The sequence below is a fragment of the Manduca sexta genome, chromosome 12, assembly GCF_014839805.1.
Source record: "Manduca sexta isolate Smith_Timp_Sample1 chromosome 12, JHU_Msex_v1.0, whole genome shotgun sequence".
NCBI lineage: Eukaryota > Metazoa > Arthropoda > Insecta > Lepidoptera > Sphingidae > Manduca > Manduca sexta.
The window spans coordinates 9,773,000-9,797,598 of record NC_051126.1 but is presented as its reverse complement, the minus strand read 5'-3'; the positions used below and the strand labels follow the sequence as shown (position 1 = coordinate 9,797,598).

Genomic DNA, 24,599 nt, shown 5'->3' with positions numbered 1-24,599 from the left:
GGGAGTATAAATAAACAAATTTATCGCAAAAAATTTGTAAAATAGTTTTACTTCAATTTATTTCTATTTTCCCAGAAAATCGTCGCGACAGCGTGACAAATATTGCTCCCTGATATACAGATTCTTCAAATTGCTCTCTAAATCCTCGATTCCGAGAAAATATATTACATCGATGAACGTAAAGGAATACCTATTCTTGTCATGATATCATTAATCTTGAAAAAAGTCGTTTCAATTATTACACGCTGAAGATATTTTGGCCGAATGTCAACATATCTCGATGAGAGGTGATGATTTAACCGTCTCAATTAATTCAGGTTTTGATGACATAATCAATACATATTAGCAGTGTTGTTTTGGTATGAGCCTACTAAATATTTGTGAACACACGCATCGAATTTCTCAATGTAATCACTAGTCATATTTCATGTGACATATTTTTTTAATGTATGGGCATCGATTATGTCATCCCCTTAACTAAATCCATTATCATCTTCATACAATACATATGTAATAAATACATACTATATGCAAATGTTATGTAAAACATATCTACACACATATCAAAAGTTCAAACACTGGAACTAAGACACAAGAGACACATTTATTAAACTAAACTCTACGTTATAAATTGAACTGTACAATAATATAGTTACATTGAAACTCAAATGTTCCACGTGCTAGAATTTGAAGTATTATAATATTATTATAACAAGTTAGTCTAATTGGGAATGGAACGAACTATCGACACGAAGGTCTGCAGTTTCAAAACTCAGGCGCACACCTCTGGCTTATCGAAGTTGTATTTATTATTTATCAATTATCGTGCAGCTTCCTTTAACGATGAAGAAAAACATGTATAACTGATTCCTTTTGCTATCCGAATATCGTGGTACGTTATACGTATGTACACTAAATGATTTACTAAAAAAATAAAAAAAATGGATGTCATTATTTAGACTGAGGATGATATGCATTTCATTGCAGATAAAATCGGTCAGGCGCGTTTTGCTTCAACAATTCACATTAGCTGTTTAATACAATACCTGTGAAATGAAATTCACTCGAAAGTGAAGGGCCTAATAATTTAAGAATTAACATACAAAATTACAATAAATACATTATGGGTGCCTATGAAAACTTCCGTAATGCTATAGCGATAATCCAGTCGATTCATAAGTACCTATGCATAACTATAGTATTACTAATAACACGCACTCTTGTTAAAACTCCATCAGTTCATAAGAAAGTCTATATATTTTCGCGGAACAATTCCATCCTATCTACGCAAAATGAGAATATAACAATACAAGGTACATTTTATTTTTGATTTCCCTTGTGTCACCCGCAATTTATTTATTATAATTTTGCTTGAGTAATCAAAAGTAAGCAAACTTTTGAACGTTATTTGAATAAATACATAGTAATTTCAAAAGACATTTCTAGAATGGTAATATTAAACTACTAAAAATCGTAATCCCTTTTCGAACATTAGCCAAATCATGAAATCTTGATACTTGTCAAAAAAAATGCTTTAAATCTGCAAATTGGTACTTACATTCCATACATAATTAATGTATAAATCGTAATAAACAGTGCAGTAAAGATCAAGTTTATTGTTGTTTAGAATATTCCAGGAGTTAAGGAATTTACATAAAAACAAAAACATTGTGGTTTATAACAATTCACCATAATTATCCACATTCTCGGTACAAAAATATAATGTTATTATGGTTATTATTTGATCGACTCAGAGAAAAATTAATTAACCCACTTTATAATTGAAGTTGAAAATTTTAAATCCGTTACTGTCGGATAGATAGCGAAAATAGACCAATCAGAATAAAGTATTTTTGACATGCTATATTCTACTGGTGATAGATCTCTCACATGTGAGAGACCGCCTGCCTAGGCGCTATGTCTATTTCTGCTGTCAAGCATCAGTGTGTAGTCACTGTTGTGTTCCGGTTTGAAGGACATTGTAGCCAGTGTAACTATTGGGCATAATAAGACTTAACATCATCATCTCATGTCTCAGGATGGCGAGCGCAGTGGAATACCAAACAATACTTTGTAATTCTAGATGGTATTTCTACTGTTTATGGGCGGTCGTGTCGCTTACCATCAGGCGAACGGCAAGCTCGTATCGTCATTCAAAGCAATAAAAAAATGCTTCTAGGAAAGTTATTTTTATTGGTTTCATTTCACCACTAACGCGTAGTTAGCAGTAGGAATAGTTTATATGAATCGAATGTTGCTAAAATGTACCTAAATAATTTTTAAAGAATAACAATTTTATGTTTTTTACTTAAACTATTTGAAAATAATAAAGACGAGTTATCGATTACAAAAACACGTGGCAAACTAACAAAATACAGACATGCGAGGAAATATCCTCAATATCCAACATAATAATGTTGGTCAATGAAATATTAAGATTATGTCTCCTACATAAATATTCAGTGACAATCATATTTGTATTAACTAAATACTCATTTAAAACGACAGATTGTCTTTTCTTCCAAGGCTCTTTTAAAATAAATTTATATTAAAAGTATCTACCTGTTATTCATTCCAAATCTAAAATTTTGCTGATGACATCATAGTGAAAAATAAAACAACAAATTAACAAATAATTATATATTGTAGGTAATAGAAAATAACCAATCATTGGATTCTTCTTTTCTTGCTTTTGTGTTTGTCGCCGGCCTTTTCTCCGACGTGCAACGTTTGTATTGGAGTTAACAACGCAACTTGATCGTTGACTTCACGGTCATCTATAAATTAAAAATAAAGCTATTTTGTTGAATCTCGTTAAATTCGCAGTTAGCCGGATTAATGCCCGGTTCCAAGAAACCATTCGCTAACTAGGCGTCAAAAATCAAAATCATCACGCCAAATTTCGGCCACGGCGGCTAATCTCAACGGAGATCAGCCAAGTACGTAGGAGATATTATAGTTCACAAGTGTGTGCGCAATACATAGGTGCATTCTCTGTTCCTTCACTCTCATAGACCCTTGAGACGATAATCCGACATGAATGAAGAGAGATCAGGCGCAGGACCAACGGCTTTACGTACTTTCCAAGGCACGGGGGTATCACACCGCCAACATCCTGACTCCAAGCTACGATTGAGTAATTTTTAAGACGTAAAAACCCAGTAACAATTTTTTTGGCTCGACCCGGGATCCGACCAGAGCCTCAGCGCGATAGATGTACTCATACCTTGTACGTATTACAACTACGCCACCGAGGCAGTCGAACAAACTTTATTGTAACGGCCAAATTTATTTATAGGTACGGCTATTGGAAGATGGTGCCATGAACACAATAGCGTCTACAGGCGTTAACTACCCCGGTAAAGCTGGTCTATTCACTCTGCATACTTGTCAAGTCTACCTCTACCACTTTAAACCTTTAACAAATAAGATTCGTCGTCCGTTTCATTTCGCTTCTATCACATCATGGGACGGAACAAACACGGCGAAAATGGTTACCCTGGTTGCACATTTGCCTACCCTTTCGAAAATAAAGTCGTGACGTGTGTACGTGTGTGTGTGAAATAAGATTTGTAATTCGTAATATAATTTTTATCTGGAATGTACAATATTTTATTTTAACCTTTAAAGAAACCTAGCAGATGTGTTTTACTTAAACGTAGCCTTATATTTCGAGTTTGGATGCCAACTTCTCCGGAATTATAATTAAAGTTAAACTAAGTTGGTGCTCTATGTTTGTAGAGGTAGTTCAGCCTGAAGTTGCTTAACTAAGTTGCCATGTACGGTAAGTACTTAGTGTTAATAGTTTCAGGTCTACAGTAATTCTCAGAAAATTGTCATTTATGTGTAAGTACTAGATATGTGGGCTGCTTCCAATAGGTCGATCTGGTAATCTTTGTGGGAAGCCCATGTTCGGCAGTGGACAACCTGCGGCTGATGATGATGATGATTAGATATTGTGTTAGTTACATAATATTCTGTTCCGATTATTATATTTATGTATAATAGATTCATAGGTGTGAAATATATTTGAATTGGACAAAAATATCCGTTTACTGAGAATCACCTACGTCGATTAATGATGGTATTTTTAGCATTCATTACAACGTTCCTATCCCATTCAACATTTCGAGTCGAAATATTTATTTGTTTGATCATTCATCTTCCTTCTTTACACATATTACGAAAGAGATTTGATTTACTTTCTTACCAAAAAAAGTGTTCATAATCAGTGTTTTAACTTAACATTGTTTTATGATTTTATGTTAAATAATTTTAGAGTCGCAATAAATAGCTAGCTTACTATGTTTACAACTGCAAACCTAAAACCAATGCCATTTCGGAATCATTACATTTTTTATTAATAGCAAATTAGCTATCGAAAACTCAATTTACGCAATACATTTCAATTATATTTAGATCAAAACCGACATACAAAAGTAATAATCCTATAAAAGTTACGTTTACTTTGATATTTTAATGAATCAAATTCAGTGAATATTCGTAAAACATAGGAAGATATAAGGCGACTGTCCGTCGAATTTCTTTCTTTACATTTGTTGTGAGAAGACTCATTTGCAGTAAGCATAAATCCGCTTCCGTAACGTGACGGTACCTCAGAATTATAAAGAAAGACAACGATTTGCAGCATGATTGCTTCAACGCTTTCGCACATTTCTATCTGAGTTCGCGTTATAGCTTGATAAAAACTGAGTTCATTCTCTAGGTGTATGCTAAAATACCAACCGAATTGTGTTTGACGTAAATGTAATTACATATTATATTTTCACGGATGGTATTTTGTCATCAAATCATGAGATAATCAAACACACTATAATATTACATGCCTGTACTTGATGAAACACGTTGATAATGGTGATCATAATGATGGTAATCATGATGATTACGATGATGACGATGGTTATTACGACGCTCATGATGATGATGATGATGATGATGATGATCATAATGATGATGATCATGATAAAGATAATGATGGTGGTGATGAATTTGAATATTTTGAGTAAGCGAGTACATGTTCAGAAATTAATCACCTTCATCTCTAGTTTCGTCGGCGTCTTCTATTCTTGCTTCCCTAGCGTTTAGTACCTCTTGTAACACGGGACCTTTGATTCTGAAATCTCGCGCTGTACCCAGAGATAAATATTGTTGCCAATTAAACTGAAACAATTGTATTGATATTAATTTATTAACAAACGTACTTTAAAATAATAAAACTATGTTAAATACATACCCCCTTATTCATAAACGTTTTTTATCTAAGGACGAAGTAAAGCTGTGATAACAAGCTTGTTTCTCAGTGCCCAACGACACTGAGACACAGACATAGGGTCGTTGTGATTGGCTATTATTGTTGTATCTCAATATTAGCCAATCACAACGGCCCTATGTCTACGCACTGAGAAGACTGCCATGCCGTCAGCACTGAGAAACAGACTTGTTATCACAGCTTTACTTGGTCGTTCGATAAAAAACGTCTATGAATAAGGTGGATAGTTTTTAAGTGACGGTGCGTTCCGAAGTAAAACTTGAAGGACCGGAGATGAAATGTATAAATCTAAATAATATATTGTAATATATGTCTACTATGCCTATATGAATTTCGAAGGTGTGTGAATTCTACCAATCCGCACTAGGCCAGCGTGGTGGACTAAGGCCTAATCCCTCTCAGTAGTAGAGGAGACCCGTGCTCAGCAGTGGGCAAGTATATAATACAGGGCTGATATTATTATTATTATATATACCTATATGGCAATAGTGTTAATATGCGTCTTAAGTGATGGCGTAGCGCCGATACGGAATCCGCATGATCCTAACACTCGAATATTGCACATAAAAACCCAGCATCATAAAGTGCATGTCCAAAACTTCGACTTTGTCGAATCAACTGTTACTGGTTAACTGGATATTAACGCTGAAAAGACGAGAAATCTACCCAAGATTTGACCCTAAATTTCTTTCTATTCACGTAGATATTGCATCTTGTATTGCATTTACAAAATGTAAATCATCATAAAACTTAAAAAACAAATCGTAACATTAAATAGCTGTTTACAAACATCGCCTTTTTTGAGTTTAAAAGACTTAATTTCTCATTAAGAATTGCAAATTAATTCACGCACTGAGAAATTACATTACAACAATTTTGCGAGCGTACAACAGACGATGTATCAAAATACAATTCCAAAAGCAGGTAGACACAAGTCAAATTTGTAAACATCACCTTTTAGATAAAACCTACCTTTCCTTTATTGGCGAGCAATATGACGTTTTTGCTAAATTGCTCTGCTTCTAACACCAGGCGCGGTATGAGCTTGGTGTCGCGCAGCACTTTGCTCGCTTTCTGTTGCTGTTGCGACGCTTCTAGATACGTTATTAAGTTGTCCGTCACTGAGGACAGTTTTTTACCGCTAAGTTTCAACAGACGCTCAAATCTGAAATAAATATAGACAATTTTCCTCGAACTTTTTTGCATTGTTGAATGACAGTTCTGAAACATGAGATAGAGACGATTGTCGCCTTTTTACTACTTTTAGCGGCATAATTATTTTCAGTTGACAAACTTTAAAGTTTTTACATATTTTTAACTGATAAATAATCATTGTAATTGGGTTTAGGTCAATACTGCGATCGTTACATTTCAATATGGAATGGTAGAGTGCAGTTCTTTCGGGCGAAAAATCCGTATTATATTGATCTGTTAAATTAATATAATTAGTAATTTAAGGATAATACCATACTACAGGACATATTCAAACCATTCCGTGGATGCTCATAATTTAATAAACGGTGCCTGAAGTATTTATTCTATATCGAAGGAAATAATATTCACTTGCAAAATTATTGCTTCAAAATATTTTCATTCAAAAGTCTTAGCTCACTGAAATTATTATATTTCAAATAAACTTTTCATACCAAATGAATTTTTAAACATTCATTAATATGTATTAAGTAATTTATAAATAGTCTAAGCGCAGCTGTTTGAATCCTGTACAAACAATAAATAGAATAAGTAGAATTTCTGAGAATTTTGTCAAAGCCCGCGTGCACAGTAATGTCAGCTACCATTCCACTCTTCAAACGTATCCCACGCAATTTCCATGAAACATCCTTATTGCGAAATCCGTCAGTGAGAGAATATTGAGTTTTAATATTAAAATTTAGATACAGTAGATGTTAGATATTGAACTATGTTATTGAAACCTAGTTCAGTACGCATGGAAGGTATCCTTTCTTACCGATTGGTTTTGGAACGTGAAAAAAACAATTAGAAAAAGCGAAAAACTAATCAAATTTTTTATGATATTTGACTTATAATGAAACTCTAATTATAATTTACTCTAAATTCTAAAAGTTGAAATTTATAAATTTCTTATGATAAATATTCTACAATGAGTTATCTTATGTGATTAAAACATTATACTTTTTTTATTTAGATTCATAGTATAGATCTTGTTGCCATATAAAAAACACTATAAGACATGTTCAACACGCGACGTGTTGAGACGTGCGTGAACACAGTACAGGGGCCTTATTCTCTATCGCACGTAACACAACGCATCATATTTAGGACTATAGAAATTTGGCTTACCATTCCACGCACGTTTCTCGAAGATAACATGACACGGTCGCGTTACGCGTTTACACTATTATACAGAATAAGGGCCCAGACCTGACGAGCGCGGCGGTGCGCGGCTGCAGGTGCCTGGCGAGCGCGGCGAGCAGCGCGTACAGCCGCACGCACGCGCCCAGCGCGCCGCCGCCGCCGCCGCCCGCCGACACGCGCACGCGACACACGCCGCACACCCAGCCCGACAGCTGGCACAGCTGGATCACCAGCGACTTGTACACCTCCTTCACTTCTACACCGACAAAGTTGATTGAGCTTTAAAACCTTAACTGCAGCACAAACACCTATTGTGTTTTTTAATGCGCAACACCGGCGTGGCAACAAACGCCAGGCGGTTTATACAAAAATACCCTACAATTATGCGAGGGCACACGGTACACGTGTTAAATTGAGCGCTACAAGCTGTGCGACAAAACACACACGCGCACACACCTGCTGTGTTAACTTCATGTGCCATGTCATGGAGCCGCACTGCGGTTCAGGTGCGCTATGCTGGTGCATGATAACATGCGTTTTGGCGACTTTCTCGCTCTCATACCCACCACAACAACTCCTGTAAGCCAGGATCAGCAGTGGCACGCATTTTATGACAACGAGCGGTGAAGCTCGACGAATCTTAGGGAAAACTAAATAACATGCGTTTGTGTGATGAACCAGCCCGGTGTATTATACAATTGTTTGGTGTCTCAGTCAATGCTTTGCTAATATCACCCTCTTGCGATCTATCCCATCACGATGTCATTTTTGTAAAATACTACTTTTAAAAAGTACATCACTAAAACAATGATTTTCTCAACCACCTGCCTAATTTCAACCCCCTGGTTTAAAATTAAATTATTGGCCAAATAAGATAGTGTTACATAATCTAAAGATCAAGTACAAGATTTCCCAGAGTGTATTCTATAATATACGCTGCCCAATGGCAAAACAGTAGCGTGACTAATTGTTTTTTGTTTTCTAAGCAATTAAATTGTAGGGTTTGTAACAGAATAACATGACATTACGTATAGTGCCAATGTTGAATAAATTCATCCTATTAAAGAATAACAAAACGAAGCGTCACCCACCACAACCCTCACGTAACATAATACTCGCCACCATACAATGTGGACGTCAGCTTAAAAAATCGTTCTAGTGGAAAGATACAAACGTCCCACGCGTCAAAATCCCTTACAATTAAATTCAAAATTACTCGCGAAAAAGATTCCATGGAACATTCGACGGTACCAACACCCGTTTCTCGGTATATACCTATACTATGGCCCCGTAAAGGCAATATTGTGTCTATTTTTATCACTTTCTGTCATCTTTTAAAAATATTTACTTAAAATTTACCTATGAGTTCTGTAGAATTAATTTATTTCCAAGCCGCACCCCGCAATATTATCCTGAGTTTCAGAAAACAAATATAATATTAAAGTTAATTATTCGGAATAAGAGCCCACGCACTACGAAGATGGCCTCAAGTAATTTAAGGAGGGATACCTGAAGCGTGAAGTGTAGGCAGAATAACCTTCTTCATAAAAATCACAATTCATTTGTGTTTTAAGTAATTACTATTTGGCATAGCTATTTGGTCATTTTCTTCGTTATGTCAAATATTTCACAGAGACATTATAGTTATTGAATAAATGTTTATTATTAAACTATATATATAATACAATTTCTAGAACAACTTTTATGAACTCAGTTTCTAGAATAAGTTTAATTTAAGCTCTTGAACAATTAATATCAGTTAATTATTTCTTGCAACCATGCAATGATATTTAATTCATAGGTGGTTTTGATATTTTTTATGAGCACGCTTTGGGATTTTTTTAGGGTGGACCGCTGCAATACCACTAGAAGTCCCTGCTAAAGGTTTTCAAGCTACCACAGGCCTAATTACTGCAACGGTCCAGGAAAGGGAATGGGTAAAAAAAAGTTAGGAAAGTATGTGTAAAGGATGGAAGAAAGTTCCTATGGATGGTAGGAGAGGAAAAATAGGAAATACCCAAGGATCCATTTACGCCGTATCTATACTATTATATAAAGCTGAAGAGTTTGTTTGTTTGTTTGTTTGTTTGTTTGTTTGAACGCGCTAATCTCAGGAACTACCGGTCCAAACTGAAAAATTCTTTTTGCGTTGGATAGCCCTTTGTTCTTGGAGTGCTATAGGCTATATATCATCACGCTATACCCAATAGGAGCGGAGCAAAATGGCTAATCTCAGGAACTACCGGTCCAAACTGAAAAAATCTTTTTGCGTTGGATAGCCCTTTGTTCTTGGAGTGCTATAGGCTATATATCATCACGCTATACCCAATAGGAGCGGAGCAGTAATGCCTAATCTCAGGAACTACCAGTCCGAACTGAAAAATTCTTTTTGCGTTGGATAGCCCTTTGTTCTTGGAGTGCTATAGGCTATATATCATCACGCTATACCCAATAGGAGCGGAGCAGTAATGCCTAATCTCAGGAACTACCGGTCCGAACTGAAAAATTCTTTTTGCGTTGGATAGCCCTTTGTTCTTGGAGTGCTATAGGCTATATATCATCACGCTATACCTAATAGGAGCGGAGCAAAATGGCTAATCTCAGGAACTACCGGTCCAAACTGAAAAATCTTTTTGCGTTGGATAGCCTTTTGTTCGTGGAGTGCTATAGGCTATATATCATCACGCTATACCCAATAGGAGCGGAGCAGTAATGGCTAATCTGAGGAACTACCGGTTCGAACTAAAAAAATCATTTTGTATTGGATAGCCCTTTGTTCGTGAAGTGCTATAGGCTATATATCATCACGCTATGACCAACAGGAGCAGAGCAGTAATGGCTAATCTCAGAAACTAGGAGTTTGAACTGAATGATTCTTTTTGTGTTGGATAGCCCTTTGTTCCTGGAATGCTATAGGCTATATATATGATGAAACATGATGCAAAAACGGGGACAATTTATTAGTTTTGAGAGCTTCTGTTGCGTGCGTTGCGTAAACGATTAAAGTTATGCAACAATAATGTATGACGGGATTGTTCCTCTTAAAAAGTTCTACAAAATATATCATAAAACAAAGTCCCCCGCTGCATCGGTCTGCCCGAACGTGTTAAACTCAAAAACTACCCAACGTATTAGGATAAAATTTGGTATGGAGACAGTTTGAGACCCTGGGAAGAACATAGGCTCCCGGGAAAAATATATAGCGTGACTTTTATAACGGAAAACTTTAGCCCGAAAAACTTTATAACGCGGGCGGAGCCGCGGGCAAAAGCTAGTTGTTATATATGTGTCTTAGCATATTATGACAAATATCTCCCCGTGCAATCAGTGTGCAGATCGACATGCCAGGGGAGGATGGGGTTTACACGAAAGAGTTTTACTATGACTGACATGTTCTTGTCATTCAATCGTACAGGAAAAATAATCAGATTTTAGGGCTGGCATGAAAAAACAGTTACAGCACAATATCATAAGCTTAAGAGACAGCTACATTCATTTAACGTATACAAACATTCGACCTTGTAAAAATCGCGGAACCTGATGGATGCACTCCCCTTCTAACATATTGGTCTGAAAATGTTTAGGGAAGGCATTTTTATTTCATTTTCAGTAGTGGACTTCCATAGGGTAAAGAAGAGAGGCTCCCGCCTTCACATCCACCACTACAACTACGAGCCAGAATCAACAGTGGCACGGCGAGAAAGAATCAGGGAACACTATTTTGTCTATACCCCGCAACGAAATAAATCAAATAGAAAAATAGAGAGGAGTTCGAAATATTACTTGTCCACTTCCCTCCATAGCAAACCGAGAGACAAAATTCATTTTAACCTCAAGTATTTGGTTTAGACCTAGAAAAGCTAAAAAGAGGAATAGAAGACGAGGTCTACAAATACCTTTATCAATTCTATTTTGATTATTCCTCGTGGCGGTTGCAAAGGCAGCAGTGAGGTCCCTCGCCCTGTGCAATAAATGCTCTGCGTACTTGAACCGGTCGCCGAGATGTGAGCACACGTGGGCGAGCACAGTGTGCCCCGTTCTAGAATCGATGGTGGGGAAGGTAGATGAATCCTCTTCTATCGTTGTGCCTTCTTCCTATTGGTGAAACGTTTAGTTATTAGTTCTTTTAGTATTAAAATGTGAGTTTGTTCTGCTATACCCTTGCATACGGCTAGAATAACTTCAAGTAGGGTCGATGCCCCAGAGACCAAAAGAAACCTTTTCAATATTGCAGATTTAATCGTTTAGGAATGTCAAAATTATGCCAAATTACATTTAATAATGTATTGTAGGCTGTGGATTAGCCCTTTGAATTCCATACACACAAATAGACAAATGTCATCGGATTACTAGAATATCGTTAGAATCTAAGCCTAGGGTACGGATCTCTAAAATAATCATGAGTAAACAAATAAACACTAACATCGATCAATCCCAACGCAGTGGTGAACTTCAACAGCAAGTCGTCCAGCAGCTGCGACTCCTGCTGGTCCCTGCAGCCGGCCGTCAACAGCGCCGGGATCAACGACAAACTGTCCTGCTTTGTCCTGCGTATGTAGTCTTCGAGTTTTACTATAACCTAAAACCAATAATTTCATTTAGGATTTTTACATAGTTTCTTGGTTATTCCTTATTAATTATGTTTATTCTTAGCTACAGCTTGCACAGTTTGTAGCTTCTTTTTATGTGAGTTATTTACGTTCAATTTATGTTTTAACTTCTCTACAAGATTTATATAGGCTGGCGTAGGTTGACATGTTGCGTGAACGCCTCCAAATTTTATTGTGTTTAAATTTCTACGCTTAAGTCACTTTTAGATTAAATTATGTGAATTTTCCTAACTTGAGTTTACATTATAGCTATAAGTTATAATATTTAAATTACTGTAATCGTAGTGTTAAGTCTGCTGGAAAACCTAATAAATAAAATTAAAAAAAAACTGTATGCCATACAGATATAGCTAGTGTATATGAATTAAAGAGTATGAAGGACAAACAGGATATATAACTCGACCTAGAGGATCAAATCCAGAATCCATAATATATTTTATATACATATAGGTACAAAAAAATATCTAATCTCTTGAATAATCAATTTTTTTGTGCTATACTATAACTTTACAAATTGATCCAATTTGTTGTATTTATGTGTGTATGCTTTGTGAATTATCGTTTGCTTTAACACTGAAGGCAAACATTGAGGATTTCATGAGGAAACCTACATAACTGAAAAATTTTCTACAGGAATTTTGAGGATGTGTGAAGTCTACCAATCCGCACTAAGCCAGCGCAGTTGACTAAAGCCAAATCCCTCTCGATATTAGTTGAGGCCCGTGCCCAGCAGTGAGACAGTATATAATACAGGGCTAATATTATAAGCAATACGTACAGTGGTAAGTTGAGCACAGCACGGCACACGTGCGTTTAGTAGTACAGTAGCCGTCTGTATAAGTGCCGATACAACTCTATCGGCCGGCGCGTCGCTCTCGTCTCCGGCGTCTGTCTCCGTCAGCGCTGAGCTGATCTGTTCCAGTATGGCAGCTATGGCTTCTGATGGTGAGGATTCCGAGAGCCCCGCTACGAACAAAATTGATTATTGACACAATTAAACGATTTTACCGTCGTTTCTAGTAAACGATCTCAATAATTGCGTTTGTCAATCTGTCATGACAATTTTTTTGGAATGCTTATGAATCACTTATTTTGATTGATTTATTCTCAGACTAATTGTTCAAATGGCGTAGTAGACTTCCGCTCTAAGGTCTCGGGATCGAGTCCCGGATCGTGTGCGTGTGAATATCGCGTATGTAGAACCAGTTTTCAATTTACTTTTCATCAACTCATTTTCGATCGTAAAACTATCAACAAAATTATAAACTGATTGAATATAACAATGTAAGGCTCGACCGAGACAGGTTTTTCAATCTCGGCCGAGACCGAGACCGAGAATGAAGTAAAATCTCGGCCGAGACCGAGAATAGACAAATCGTGAATAAACTATAAACATGTTGTTAACTATTTACTACTGTAGGCATTGTTTTATAAAAAAAATCGCTTTAACAATCAAAGTCAAATAACATATACTTATAGTATAATAAAAAAATCGGCATTTTCATCCTTCAAAGAGTGTCTCCTTTCATCGTACAAGTAATAACTCAGCAAAATAATACTTACATTTATACAATTTTTACGATGTATTAAATATTGAATCCTACTGCTGGGAACATCTCTCCTTTATTACTGAGAGGGTTTAGGCATTCACCAAGCTGGCCTAGTGTGGGTTTGTCACTTACTTTTATTAACTACAAAATTTTAACTAATTTCTATTTAACAACAATGACTAAATAAACAGTGAACGAACGGCGCGAAGGCGGCCGCAGTTCACCAACTGGGACTATTGGGACTCCAACCAATCACAACGCAGACTGCCTACTCACTCACTCACACCGAGCGACGAATATGGCCGCGCGCTGATTTGAATCTCATTCTGTTCCGTACAAAGTTACATCTCGGTCATTGCCGAGAATCTCGGCCGTTTTTAGCCGAGAACCGAGACAAATTTCTCGGTTGGATTTATAGCCGAGAATGCCGAGACCGAGACCGAGATCTCGGTCGAGCCTTATAATAATGTAATTATGCGTTATTCTTTTTTATATTTATTTAAATTCGCTGTATATTATCTTACAATATATTCCATATAATTTTTGAACAAAGTCTATAACAAATTAATGATTAAGTAATAGCGATACTTACTAATAGTAGGCAAGAAAAACTCCATCTTCAAAGAGTAGGTAGACGAAAGCAATAGAGTGAGACAGGTGCGAAAAACATCGATGCAACTGAGCGTAGTTTGTTCGTCGAAATCGTACATATTTTGAAACCTGTGGCCAATTTTGACATTTTAATACCATTTCCAATCTAAAACATCTCTCTACAAGTACATTTTAAAACTAGGAACAAGTACATATTAAAGGCTCTATTTAGGCTTACATAGTATTATCAGGTATAGTAGAGTCACTATTGCAATTTAGATGGTATATGTTTTTCCCTTATAAACTATGTTTTTGATGTCCACGATGTAGCATAGCCAATATGGGAATCGTCGTTGATTCTTATAAGGTTATTTTTTGGTAAATAAATGTATTTCTATTTTTTACTTTGCTATGCATATATAAAAAAAAACATAATTTATTTTTCATTACAATCAATTTTAAATCATAATGCGAGTACTATAAATTGACATTACCTGCACACACATCTGTGGTACAATATCCTTGCCAAATCCACCACGTACGACGCGACCAGCCGCTTCTCAATATGTTCGTTGGACAACACCGACAACACGCATCGCAACGTCCAATGCTGGAATTCCTTGCGACCACGTATTGAGTTACGTTGTTCCATCGACGACCATGATACATCTTCACTGTGGAGTTTAAAAAGCCTTATCATCATGCCTTTTTTAATTATCAGGGGTAGGCAGCAGTGGCAAAAGGTAAATTTTTACGAAAGAGAAACATAATAAGTTACGTTGTTCCATTGACGACCATGATACATCTTCACTGTGAAGTTTAAAAATCTATACTTAATCAAGATGACTTTTTAAGTTACCAGTAGTGGCGAAAGGTGAATTTTTCCGAAAGGAAACCCAATAGGAGGTAATACGGGTACTAATATGCACAAATGATGTCTGCAAATCTTTCAAAGAGATTTTACATAAATTACGAAAGGGAAGTCGACCAGAATCGGGTTATATGGATCTTTCACCAGTTAGCGGTTTCTGAAGTTTTTTTTAACGGCTGATCTTGCAGTCAACACCGGGAGAAATCTGCGAAGGGTATACTGGTTCCCCCCGGCTTAACAACTGCAAGGGCCAAGAGGAAAGTGGGAGAGAAGAATTGGGAGAGGAGTGTGGGGGAAGGAAGAGGAAGTATACTAGGATGGGCGGAGAGGAAAAGGAGGTGAAATGTTCTACGAGTCCCTGTTAGACCCCCTGTGTGAACTTGCAACCATGGGGGTGTAGGCATCACTTTTTGTGTGCCTAGGGCCGCGACAAATGTCCCCCCGTGCATGGGCGTGCATTCGGTGTGGAGACCGAGCGCAATAAAATTGCGTCGGGGAGGAGGTTACTGATGGTTAATACTATCCTTTGGTACTTAATAATTGCATTATTGTGTTAATCCCAGGATAATAATCCTGTTTGTCTTTATACACTTTGGGATTGATAACAAATCTATACTATTATATAAAGCTGAAGAGTTTGTTTGTTTGTTTGTTTGTTTGTTTGAACGCGCTAATCTCAGGAACTACTGGTCCAAACTGAAAAATTCTTTTTGCGTTGGATAGCCCTTTGTTTGTGGAGTGCTATAGGCTATATATCATCACGCTATACCCAATAGGAGCAGAGCAGTAATGGCTAATCTCAGGAACTAGGAGTTTGAACTGAATAATTCTTTTTGTGTTGGATAGGCCTTTGTTCCTGGAGTGCTATAGGTTATATATCGTCACGCTATGACCAATAGGAGCGGAGCAGTAATGAAACATGATGCAAAAACGGGGACAATTTATTAGTTTTGAGAGCTTCTGTTGCGTGCGCTGCGTAAACGGTTAAAGTTATGCAACAATAATGTATGACGGGATTGTTCCTTTTAAAAAGTTCTACAAAAATATATCATAAAACAAAGTCCCCCGCTGCATCGGTCTGCCCGAACGTGTTAAACTCAAAAACTACCCAACGTATTAGGATAAAATTTGGTATGGAGACTGTTTTAGACCCTGGGAAGAACATAGGCTCCCGGGAAAATATATATCGTGACTTTTATAACGGAAAACTTTAGCCCGAAAAACTTTATAACGCGGGCGGAGCCGCGGGCAAAAGCTAGTAAAGAATAAATTGGGTAGGTAATCTTCAGAATTACTAATAATAATTTGAAAATTATCTCACCAATAATACCTTTCGCCACATCTGTGAATACTTCAAATTACTATTTATTCCGAGGTTGGCCTTTAAAGAAACCAAACAACTCTTCTTACCTATACAATAGCTCTATAATCCGAACGCAAAACTTAAGGTCCCAAACGCAAGGTAGCGGTTTGAACGGTCCGGCCCTATCTTTCACCAAATTGGTAAGCTTGGTCGGGCTTTTGCCGTTCGGTTTTTGTGTTTTCTGACTCTTCTGCGATTTCGACGTCTCTGCTGTCTCGTTGAGCGATTTTCGGCGCTTCTTCACAGATTTCGGAACAACCTAAAATAAATTGATTTATATTTTAAATAAAATCGATTATCGTTATATATCGATTATTATCTCGTACTAAAAGGGATCGATAAAATTATTATTGGATACCACCTAATAAATTAATTGAACTAAGTATCTAAATTCCCATATTTTTTGATTTAAAAAGTGTTTAGTTAAATAAATCTGGCAACTCACCTTTGTTTTTTGTAAGAGTTGATCATATCCTTTATAAAGTTTATGTACTGAGTTAGCCACATTATCACTGCTTGCATTCCACTGCATAATTTTGTACGCTATTAACGTTTCATAGCATTGTAATGTCTGCTGAACTATGAGACTCTTCGCTTTAGATTCTGGCGTCAGATCTGTGAGTGATTGGTTTTCCTAAAATTAAGAGTGAACTCAAGTAATATTTTTACAGAATTATTAACGTGTTAATAATAAATAAATAATAATAAATAAATACTCTTTATTGTAACCATTGTTAAATAGAGTAACACAAACAAGATGAATACATTTTCTTAAATCTATGGTTAGATTATTTTTAGATTTAGTTAAGTGTTAACTGCGGCGCAAAACAATGAACTGTCTACACGTAACAACTACGTCTAACTGTCTCGCACTAGCGTATCAAACCCCATCGCGCACACCTGGCGTGTGAAAACGAGCGCATCGGCTACAAAAAACACACAGTATGTGTTTTGCTCACCGCCGTACCATGTGCTTTCGCTTGCATTGCAAAGATTATTTCAGGCTTATAGGAATCTTATTTTAAACATCGGGCGTGTGACTTGTTTATCACACCAATTACATTAAATTACAACAAAATACTAACCAAATCAATCTCTCCGAACTGATCGCTACTGCATATCTGTTCTAATATTGTTTTGAGTTTGTTCTTTAGATGCGCTCCTGTCGGCTCTAAAGACTCACTAGTGAGGATATCTTCAAGGTCCTCTTCTTCCATGGGTTGCAAAAACTGTGCCGTTGCGTACAGGAGTCTTGATATTGGTTCCTAAGAAAGCTTTTAATTTTATACATATAAAGTTGATATTCGCTTAACAGTTAATGCAACCATTTCTCTGTATGGTATACTTGCCAATTTCTATCAAATATCCCGATAAAAATTAATTAATGTGAAAGGCATGATGTACTTTTAACGTTCCATACCCGAAAGATACCCTGGTCTACGCACTCTGTCTGCCGTTTTAAGTGTTCCCATCTTAAGTTTTCGTTTAAGGTGACCAAGGAGGAGGATAGGCCCTAGATTTTCTGGATTAAGGAGATCAAGAGACCATCATTTACTCACTTGAATAAAAAAATATACGAAAAACTTACAACTAACACAGCCGTGACAGCATTAATCTGCACACATTTGTCAAAGTCCAGCGGTCCGGTGGTAGGTCCCGTCCTGTCTTCAGGCACGTATTTATTGAGATGTTCGTATAGAAGCTCCAACATCGGCTCGTGAAGTGCTGGCTTTTCTTTCGTGCACTCGTATATATCTGATAAATAATCGAATGATATTTGTTAAGATTTAAGTTTTAACCGAAACATTTGAGATGTTATCATAATATCTACGCCTGTATAAATGCTTTAAAACATTAACCAAATAAAGATGTTAATCGGAATAAAATAGCAAAAGCTACTAGTTTGTTTGACTACATACAATAATATTTTTTTAGAGCAGGCCTTAAATCGATTCCAACGAAATTATATATCGAAAGCAATACCTTCTAATACTAGGTTTCATAGAGATCCTTTCGAATTCGACTTACTTGTATACAACAACTCCTTAACAAGTGCATCTTGCACAAGACACCGTCGCAGTATGGATAACACTTCCATGCACATCGCTTCGTTGCGGACACGTGACGTTACACTAAAGAAAATATACGATTTTTCAACACATTTTCAAAAAATATTTAAATCGTTTGAGAATATATATCGAATCAAAAAATGGTTAAAATAAGACTTATCGTCTAAATTTCGTTTTTCCGATAACAATTAAAAGAACTCATTATTGACGTTTTTTAATATCTTCTCTATGTATAAATGTAATTACAATTAATTGCAGTGTAATCGATGAACACCAACCATGCCACGAAAAATCGTATGACTATTTTTTATATTGGCAAGACCTGGTATTTAATGTGAAATTAGCTGGCAACTTGATGGGGAAGTTTTAACAGATCATTGATGAATGATTTTTTATTCCATTCGTTTACATTATGTTTGTTTTCATATTCACCCGGCCAAAGACTTTTTCGACATTCATATAGCATTTGTGTCTTTTACTTTTCATACTTGATATATGCAGAATTGTCTTCTAAACTATACAGCCAAACAAAATGGAGTGGATTGAATGAATGAACTGTTAGATGTATATCTCACACGGTGCCCTGCTGCGTGGCGTGCAGGTCGACGGTGAGCTGCGTGAGGTAGGAGTGCGCGCTGTACAGCTCGCTGGCGGGCTGGCTGCAGCCGCGCGACAGCCGCACGTGCCGCAGCACCGACAGGAACCCGCTCAGCGCCAGGCAGCGGTGCACCGAGTCCCTGCACAATTACAATTTCACATTATTACGTACTTGTGTACAAAGGATGCCTCAGTGGCGTTATTGTATTGCGATACCACTACTGTGCTGAAGTCTCGGTTTCGATTCTGGTTTGAGTTATGTGATAATAGTTTTTTCTGCAGTCATGAATGCCTCATTGGCGTAATTGTTTTGCGATACGATTACCGTGCTGAAGTATCAGTTTCGATTATGTTTTGGGTATAGTGATAATGGTTTTTTTCTGTAGATTGTACTTGTTATGACGGTAGGCCCACCTTTTAATGTTTACTGGATCCCTAGCTTCATGATAGGAAGCAATGAACATGGCGACAAAAGAATGCATTAAGTACACCTCTGCTAACCCAAATAGGCATAAACATGTGTATGTGTCATCAAAACTTACCTAGAATGCAATCCTTTACGGCACACCATGACCAGGGTGTCTCGTGTCCTGGTGCTGAAGTTGAGGAGTGGATGCACCGCGTCTAGTACTGCCGCCGCGGCCTTGTAGTCTGCAGGCGAGGGCTGACAGTTCTCTAGTATCGTGCTCAGTTGGGTACACCGCTCCAGCGAGACTGGGGTCAGTTTGCATAACACGTAGAGGCAATCTAAAGAAGTAAAGATTGATAAGTATTGGTTACCGAGAATCTATACACTAAAAAATTTCTTTAAGAACAAGCTTAGAGATGTGTTATATTTTATTATTAGTAATCTAACATAATCACAGTGGTATGTTGATATAAAACCGACTTTACAAAGTTAACTCTTTGTCATTTCGTTAATTTAGTAATCTATTACATATTGATCATCTATTACACAAACTTTTATTTATATCACTCTTAAATATAGCTTATGCGAATATTTATATGCTGCATGAAGTTCATCACTTCATCCGCTATCTATATTTTCTTGTATGGTGTACCTAACTTCCGACCAGTGAAAAATACTAGCAACAATTCGTAAATACCTGACTTCATTATATTACCTGCATACTGTCGCTGCGAACAGTACCCGGCCAGCTTGTCCGCCAACTGACTCAGAATATGAGCCGCAGTCTCAGGCTGTGACTTGCTCAATCTGACCAGTATGAGTTTCCCGTGAGACCAGCACGAGGGCGCCACCGGTTTCGTTCGAGCCACGGACAGAAGTGAAAACGCCAGGTTAATGAGACCGATTACTGTTAATTGACGATGATTGGCACTGAAAAATCATTGTATTTTTATATGGGAGGGCTAATACTTAGATACTGAAACATCATGTAATAGAATAATACTATAGTAATAAGAATTAACAAAGTATCTTTAAATCGGGACTCTACAAAGAAATTCTTTATAATGGATTAGTTTTACAGTCTTGACAAAATAGTTTTTCGATTTATTCCAATGGGCCGGTAGCTGTAAATCCTTGGGTGAAAAATACACGTACCTTTCAGTAGTAAGAACCTTTAATACACTGGTGACGTCGACATCAGGCGGCAACACCGAGCGCACCCACGCTGACTCCTTACTTCTCAACTCGTCAAGTTCTCGCTGCTCTATGGCTGCTTTTATTACCTATACCATAATTCGAGGCATTCATTTTATCAATATATTTCAATTTCTAAAATGGTTTATTGATCCATAATACTTTCCGATATTTTACCGCTATATTAATATAGCCTGACCAGGGAAACAGAAATCCTCACTATGTTGTGGTAAAATATGGATCTAATTTTTTATAATAACAATGTTAACTTTAAAACGAAAAAGCAAAACTACTGCTACCCAAAAGGACTTTTATTGGATTTTCTTGCTCAGCCTATATTACATTAAATTAAAAAATTACATATTATAATACAGAAAACAACTTACATCCAAGCAAGCGGATCTAAAATCAGCCCCCTTATCTGACAAAGCGAGGGCCACGTCCATAACGAAAGGCGTACGCAGTAGCTGCGTTTTCGGCCACATCTTAATATGTTTGCGGACCAACTCCGGCTCCGCGACGCCTTGGCTTATATGGTATATGCATGTGGATAAGCAGCGGCTTAACTCTGCCGGACTGTGGGGCACTGAGAAAAAACATTATTATATTATGATAAATTGTTTTTTTTTTTTAATAAAGCCAATCATTCTGAATTTACTTTTAGAGTTTCTGAAGCTAAGCTGAGGTTAATACTTCTAACTGCTTGAAAAGATAGGGGCATTTAAACATCTGCATATTATTCAAATAAAACTATTTTTTGGATTTTGTCGCGATATTTTATATTATAATTTTAGCTGTCTGTTTAATAGTTTCAAGAAATAATGTATAATGTTATTACCTATGTCATCTATATCCATTGTTGTTGACTCTGAGTCTTGTGCTGGTGGCTCCAGCTTGCTGTACAATCTCATACTAAAGTATTGGCTCAAGTGACCCAACACAATTTCCAGATCATATAATTTGCATAGCCTTTAATGAACAAAAATACATTCAGATATAATCTTTAAACCAGAAATTTTATTAATAAAAATAGGGAACTTTATTTTACTCTAACAATAAAAATACGCGGAAGACGGAACAACTGAACTGTATAACTTAATTTTTATAGAAATCTAAAATGCTAGCAAGGCATTTTGGGACTCAATATTTCAGAATACACAACCAGTACTGCAAATGTTAAAAATATAAGAAATAAAACTTATTTTAAAGACCACTGTAAACCACTGTATAGAAATTATTAAAACACAAGCCACACAGTCTTCTTTGCAATTCATATTTTTATATGAGGAATGTGACAAAAAAACATTTTAAAAAATTACATTAAATTCAGTTATCTCCTTTTGTTGAAGCAAGTTAATTAATGGTTATTTATAAAAAAAAATTGTATGATTTTTGGTAAAATGTTAGAAGCCATATGTATACTCATATGTGGTTTAATATAGTAAAGCAATGTCAAAATGACCCTGTATGTATAATATACAATAAATAAATAATTCATTATTTACCTAAAATGTCTGCGAATCAAGAACTTACTTCAGTAACTGATGCACTAATGGTGGCAGACTGTCTGGGGGAACATCAATAATGTATGAACAGATCTTGTTTACAACTAGTTTGTGATCATCTCGTGACAGATGCATATCCCTGGAAGTTATAAATACAAATTATTTAGGGATATGGATCCTATTGGAATAAAATATTGTAAAATTTATTATAAAAATATATTAATTAATAATTTTGACTTTAACAATTAGAGTGACCAGATCTACCTATTAAAAGAGCAATATTTCTAGAAAGTTTTTTTAGAAAAATCAATGTACTAGATTTTAAACACTTATCCCAACATCCCTAATCATCTTTTTCAAAATATACACAACAATAATACTAGACCATGCCATTAAAACATATTTTTGTTTATTGAACAAAAAAACAACTCACTTGAACATAGCTGCGAGCTGGACAAACTGCCTCTCTTTCCATTCACAATGACACAATGTGTGCACACACTGTTGCTTGTACTCTACACTGTCCATCTCTGTGTTGCAGTGCTTCACCTTATCCTGCATTGTTACAACAGACATACACTCGGGTAAAACATCTCTCCAGCTATAAAAAAAATATATATATCAAAACTACAAATTTAATTTTCAGAATATTCAGGAATCATATACAAAATCTTGAGATATACTTACTGTGAAAAATGATCTGCCAAAATAGTTTGTTTTATAGAGGAAGCAAAATTTTGCTTATTAACATTGTAATTGGTTTACTTTTGGGCTTGTTCATTGATTTTAGCCGACTTGACAGAAAATAATGCAGTAAAAAACACTTATGGAACATGATTTTTTTAAAATATATCAGCATTTATATTTGTAAAACTTACACCATATTGACATCACTATCTTCAATGATGGACTGCACACTGTCATTACACCACTTCACCAAATCATTGACTGGCAATCTCGGGAGCTCCAAACACAGTCTACTTATAACATCACCGCAATGAGTTATGGATGTTGTTTCCTTTCTCATCACTTGTAATACTATATCTACAATCTGAAAAATAACGTGAATTACAAATAAGAACAGTTACAGCAAGTTTTTGACTGTAAAATAACTCTATTACCTTAGTTTTATGTCTACTTGATAATTCACTTTCAGATAATCCATTTAAAACACATTCCAGTATATCAGCACCATCACTGCTTAATACGCGACGAGACAGATTTGCTAATATCTGGAAATAAAAAAATGTTGTGAAAAATATAAACAGAAACTCTACATTGACCAAACAACAATGTTTTCATACCTGCTGCACATTTTGTAGACAGTACTCATTTAATTCATCGCGTTTGCTATGAACATGCCCAATTTCTTTTATTTTTGTGAATATTTTGGTCGCTTCCATATTTTGTGATTAAAGATATTTTTGTTCAAAAAACCGTTTATTTACGGAACAATAACATTCATTTATGCCGCCATTGCCTGACAAAAGAAAATTGACAACTTATAGTGTTGTGGGATACGTGACAAATAGTACATTTGTACCCAATATCACTTTGTTCGGCACGAGTTAAAAACTGATAAATTTAATCCTTTCCAGCATATTTATCTGCCCACTTTTGCTTCCTGTGTACATAACTTGATTGTTTTCGTCCTCTTTATCTGCCAGCTACTGCTGGCTAATTATTGTGTATTTAATTAATGATTCGTGAATATTTATACATTATGACGATGATTTTGAGTGTCAAACTCAAATAATTCATCATATCAATTCATATAAGTCTAAACTCTGATTTGCCTTACCTTAATTGAAAAGGGCACTAAACTAGCTCTGTTTGAAATGTTTCAATTCTCATTTATAAATCAAGTCCTACAACCAATAATCTCATAATGAAAAAGCTTACTTATGATTATTTCCTTTAACTTCATGTAAACTACTCAATGCTCTGACAAAATTCACGATGCTCTTTGTGATTAAACTGCTCATAACTAAACATATTACATAATGGCAGGTATGTAAAACACACACATAAATACTCACTCACACCCTCATTCCATAAGGGTAGGCAGAGACTATTATCTTGACACACCTCTTTAGCCTCTTCCATATTTATAATTCTTCTCATACATTTTCGCCGGTTAAGTTAAGTTAAATTTAAGGAGTGAATCATTCCAATAAGTAGGATGCTTGACGTAAATTGCATGAACTTTCTTC

The 24,599-nt window shown here is 36.1% G+C and overlaps 1 protein-coding gene across 3 annotated transcripts; it reads right to left on the bottom strand.

Annotated features, from left to right (window-relative positions):
- Positions 1–2,625: 2,625 nt before the first annotated feature.
- Positions 2,626–24,599, bottom strand: LOC115443651 (Fanconi anemia group I protein homolog). 3 transcript variants are annotated; one of them, XM_037437888.1, is made up of 27 exons: positions 24,426–24,599; positions 24,202–24,254; positions 23,691–23,811; positions 23,508–23,618; positions 23,265–23,437; positions 22,820–22,987; positions 22,415–22,525; positions 21,720–21,850; positions 21,268–21,467; positions 20,843–20,970; positions 20,403–20,617; positions 19,821–20,025; positions 19,257–19,418; positions 18,641–18,744; positions 18,201–18,367; positions 17,698–17,877; positions 17,058–17,246; positions 16,660–16,871; positions 14,873–15,052; positions 14,380–14,507; positions 13,016–13,203; positions 12,051–12,206; positions 11,524–11,722; positions 7,694–7,883; positions 6,263–6,455; positions 5,055–5,181; positions 2,626–2,777 (listed from the first exon to the last, which is right to left on the bottom strand). In XM_037437888.1, the coding sequence occupies exons 3-27, from the start codon at positions 23,787–23,789 to the stop codon at positions 2,668–2,670; spliced, it is 4,026 nt and encodes a 1,341-aa protein (XP_037293785.1). In that variant the 5' UTR covers positions 23,790–23,811; positions 24,202–24,254; positions 24,426–24,599; the 3' UTR covers positions 2,626–2,667. The 3 variants fall into 3 exon arrangements, with proteins under 3 accessions (XP_037293785.1, XP_030024992.1, XP_030024994.1); XM_030169132.2 differs by lacking the exons at positions 24,202–24,254; positions 24,426–24,599 and having other exon boundaries at positions 23,691–23,891; XM_030169134.2 differs by lacking the exons at positions 23,508–23,618; positions 23,691–23,811; positions 24,202–24,254; positions 24,426–24,599 and having other exon boundaries at positions 22,820–22,941.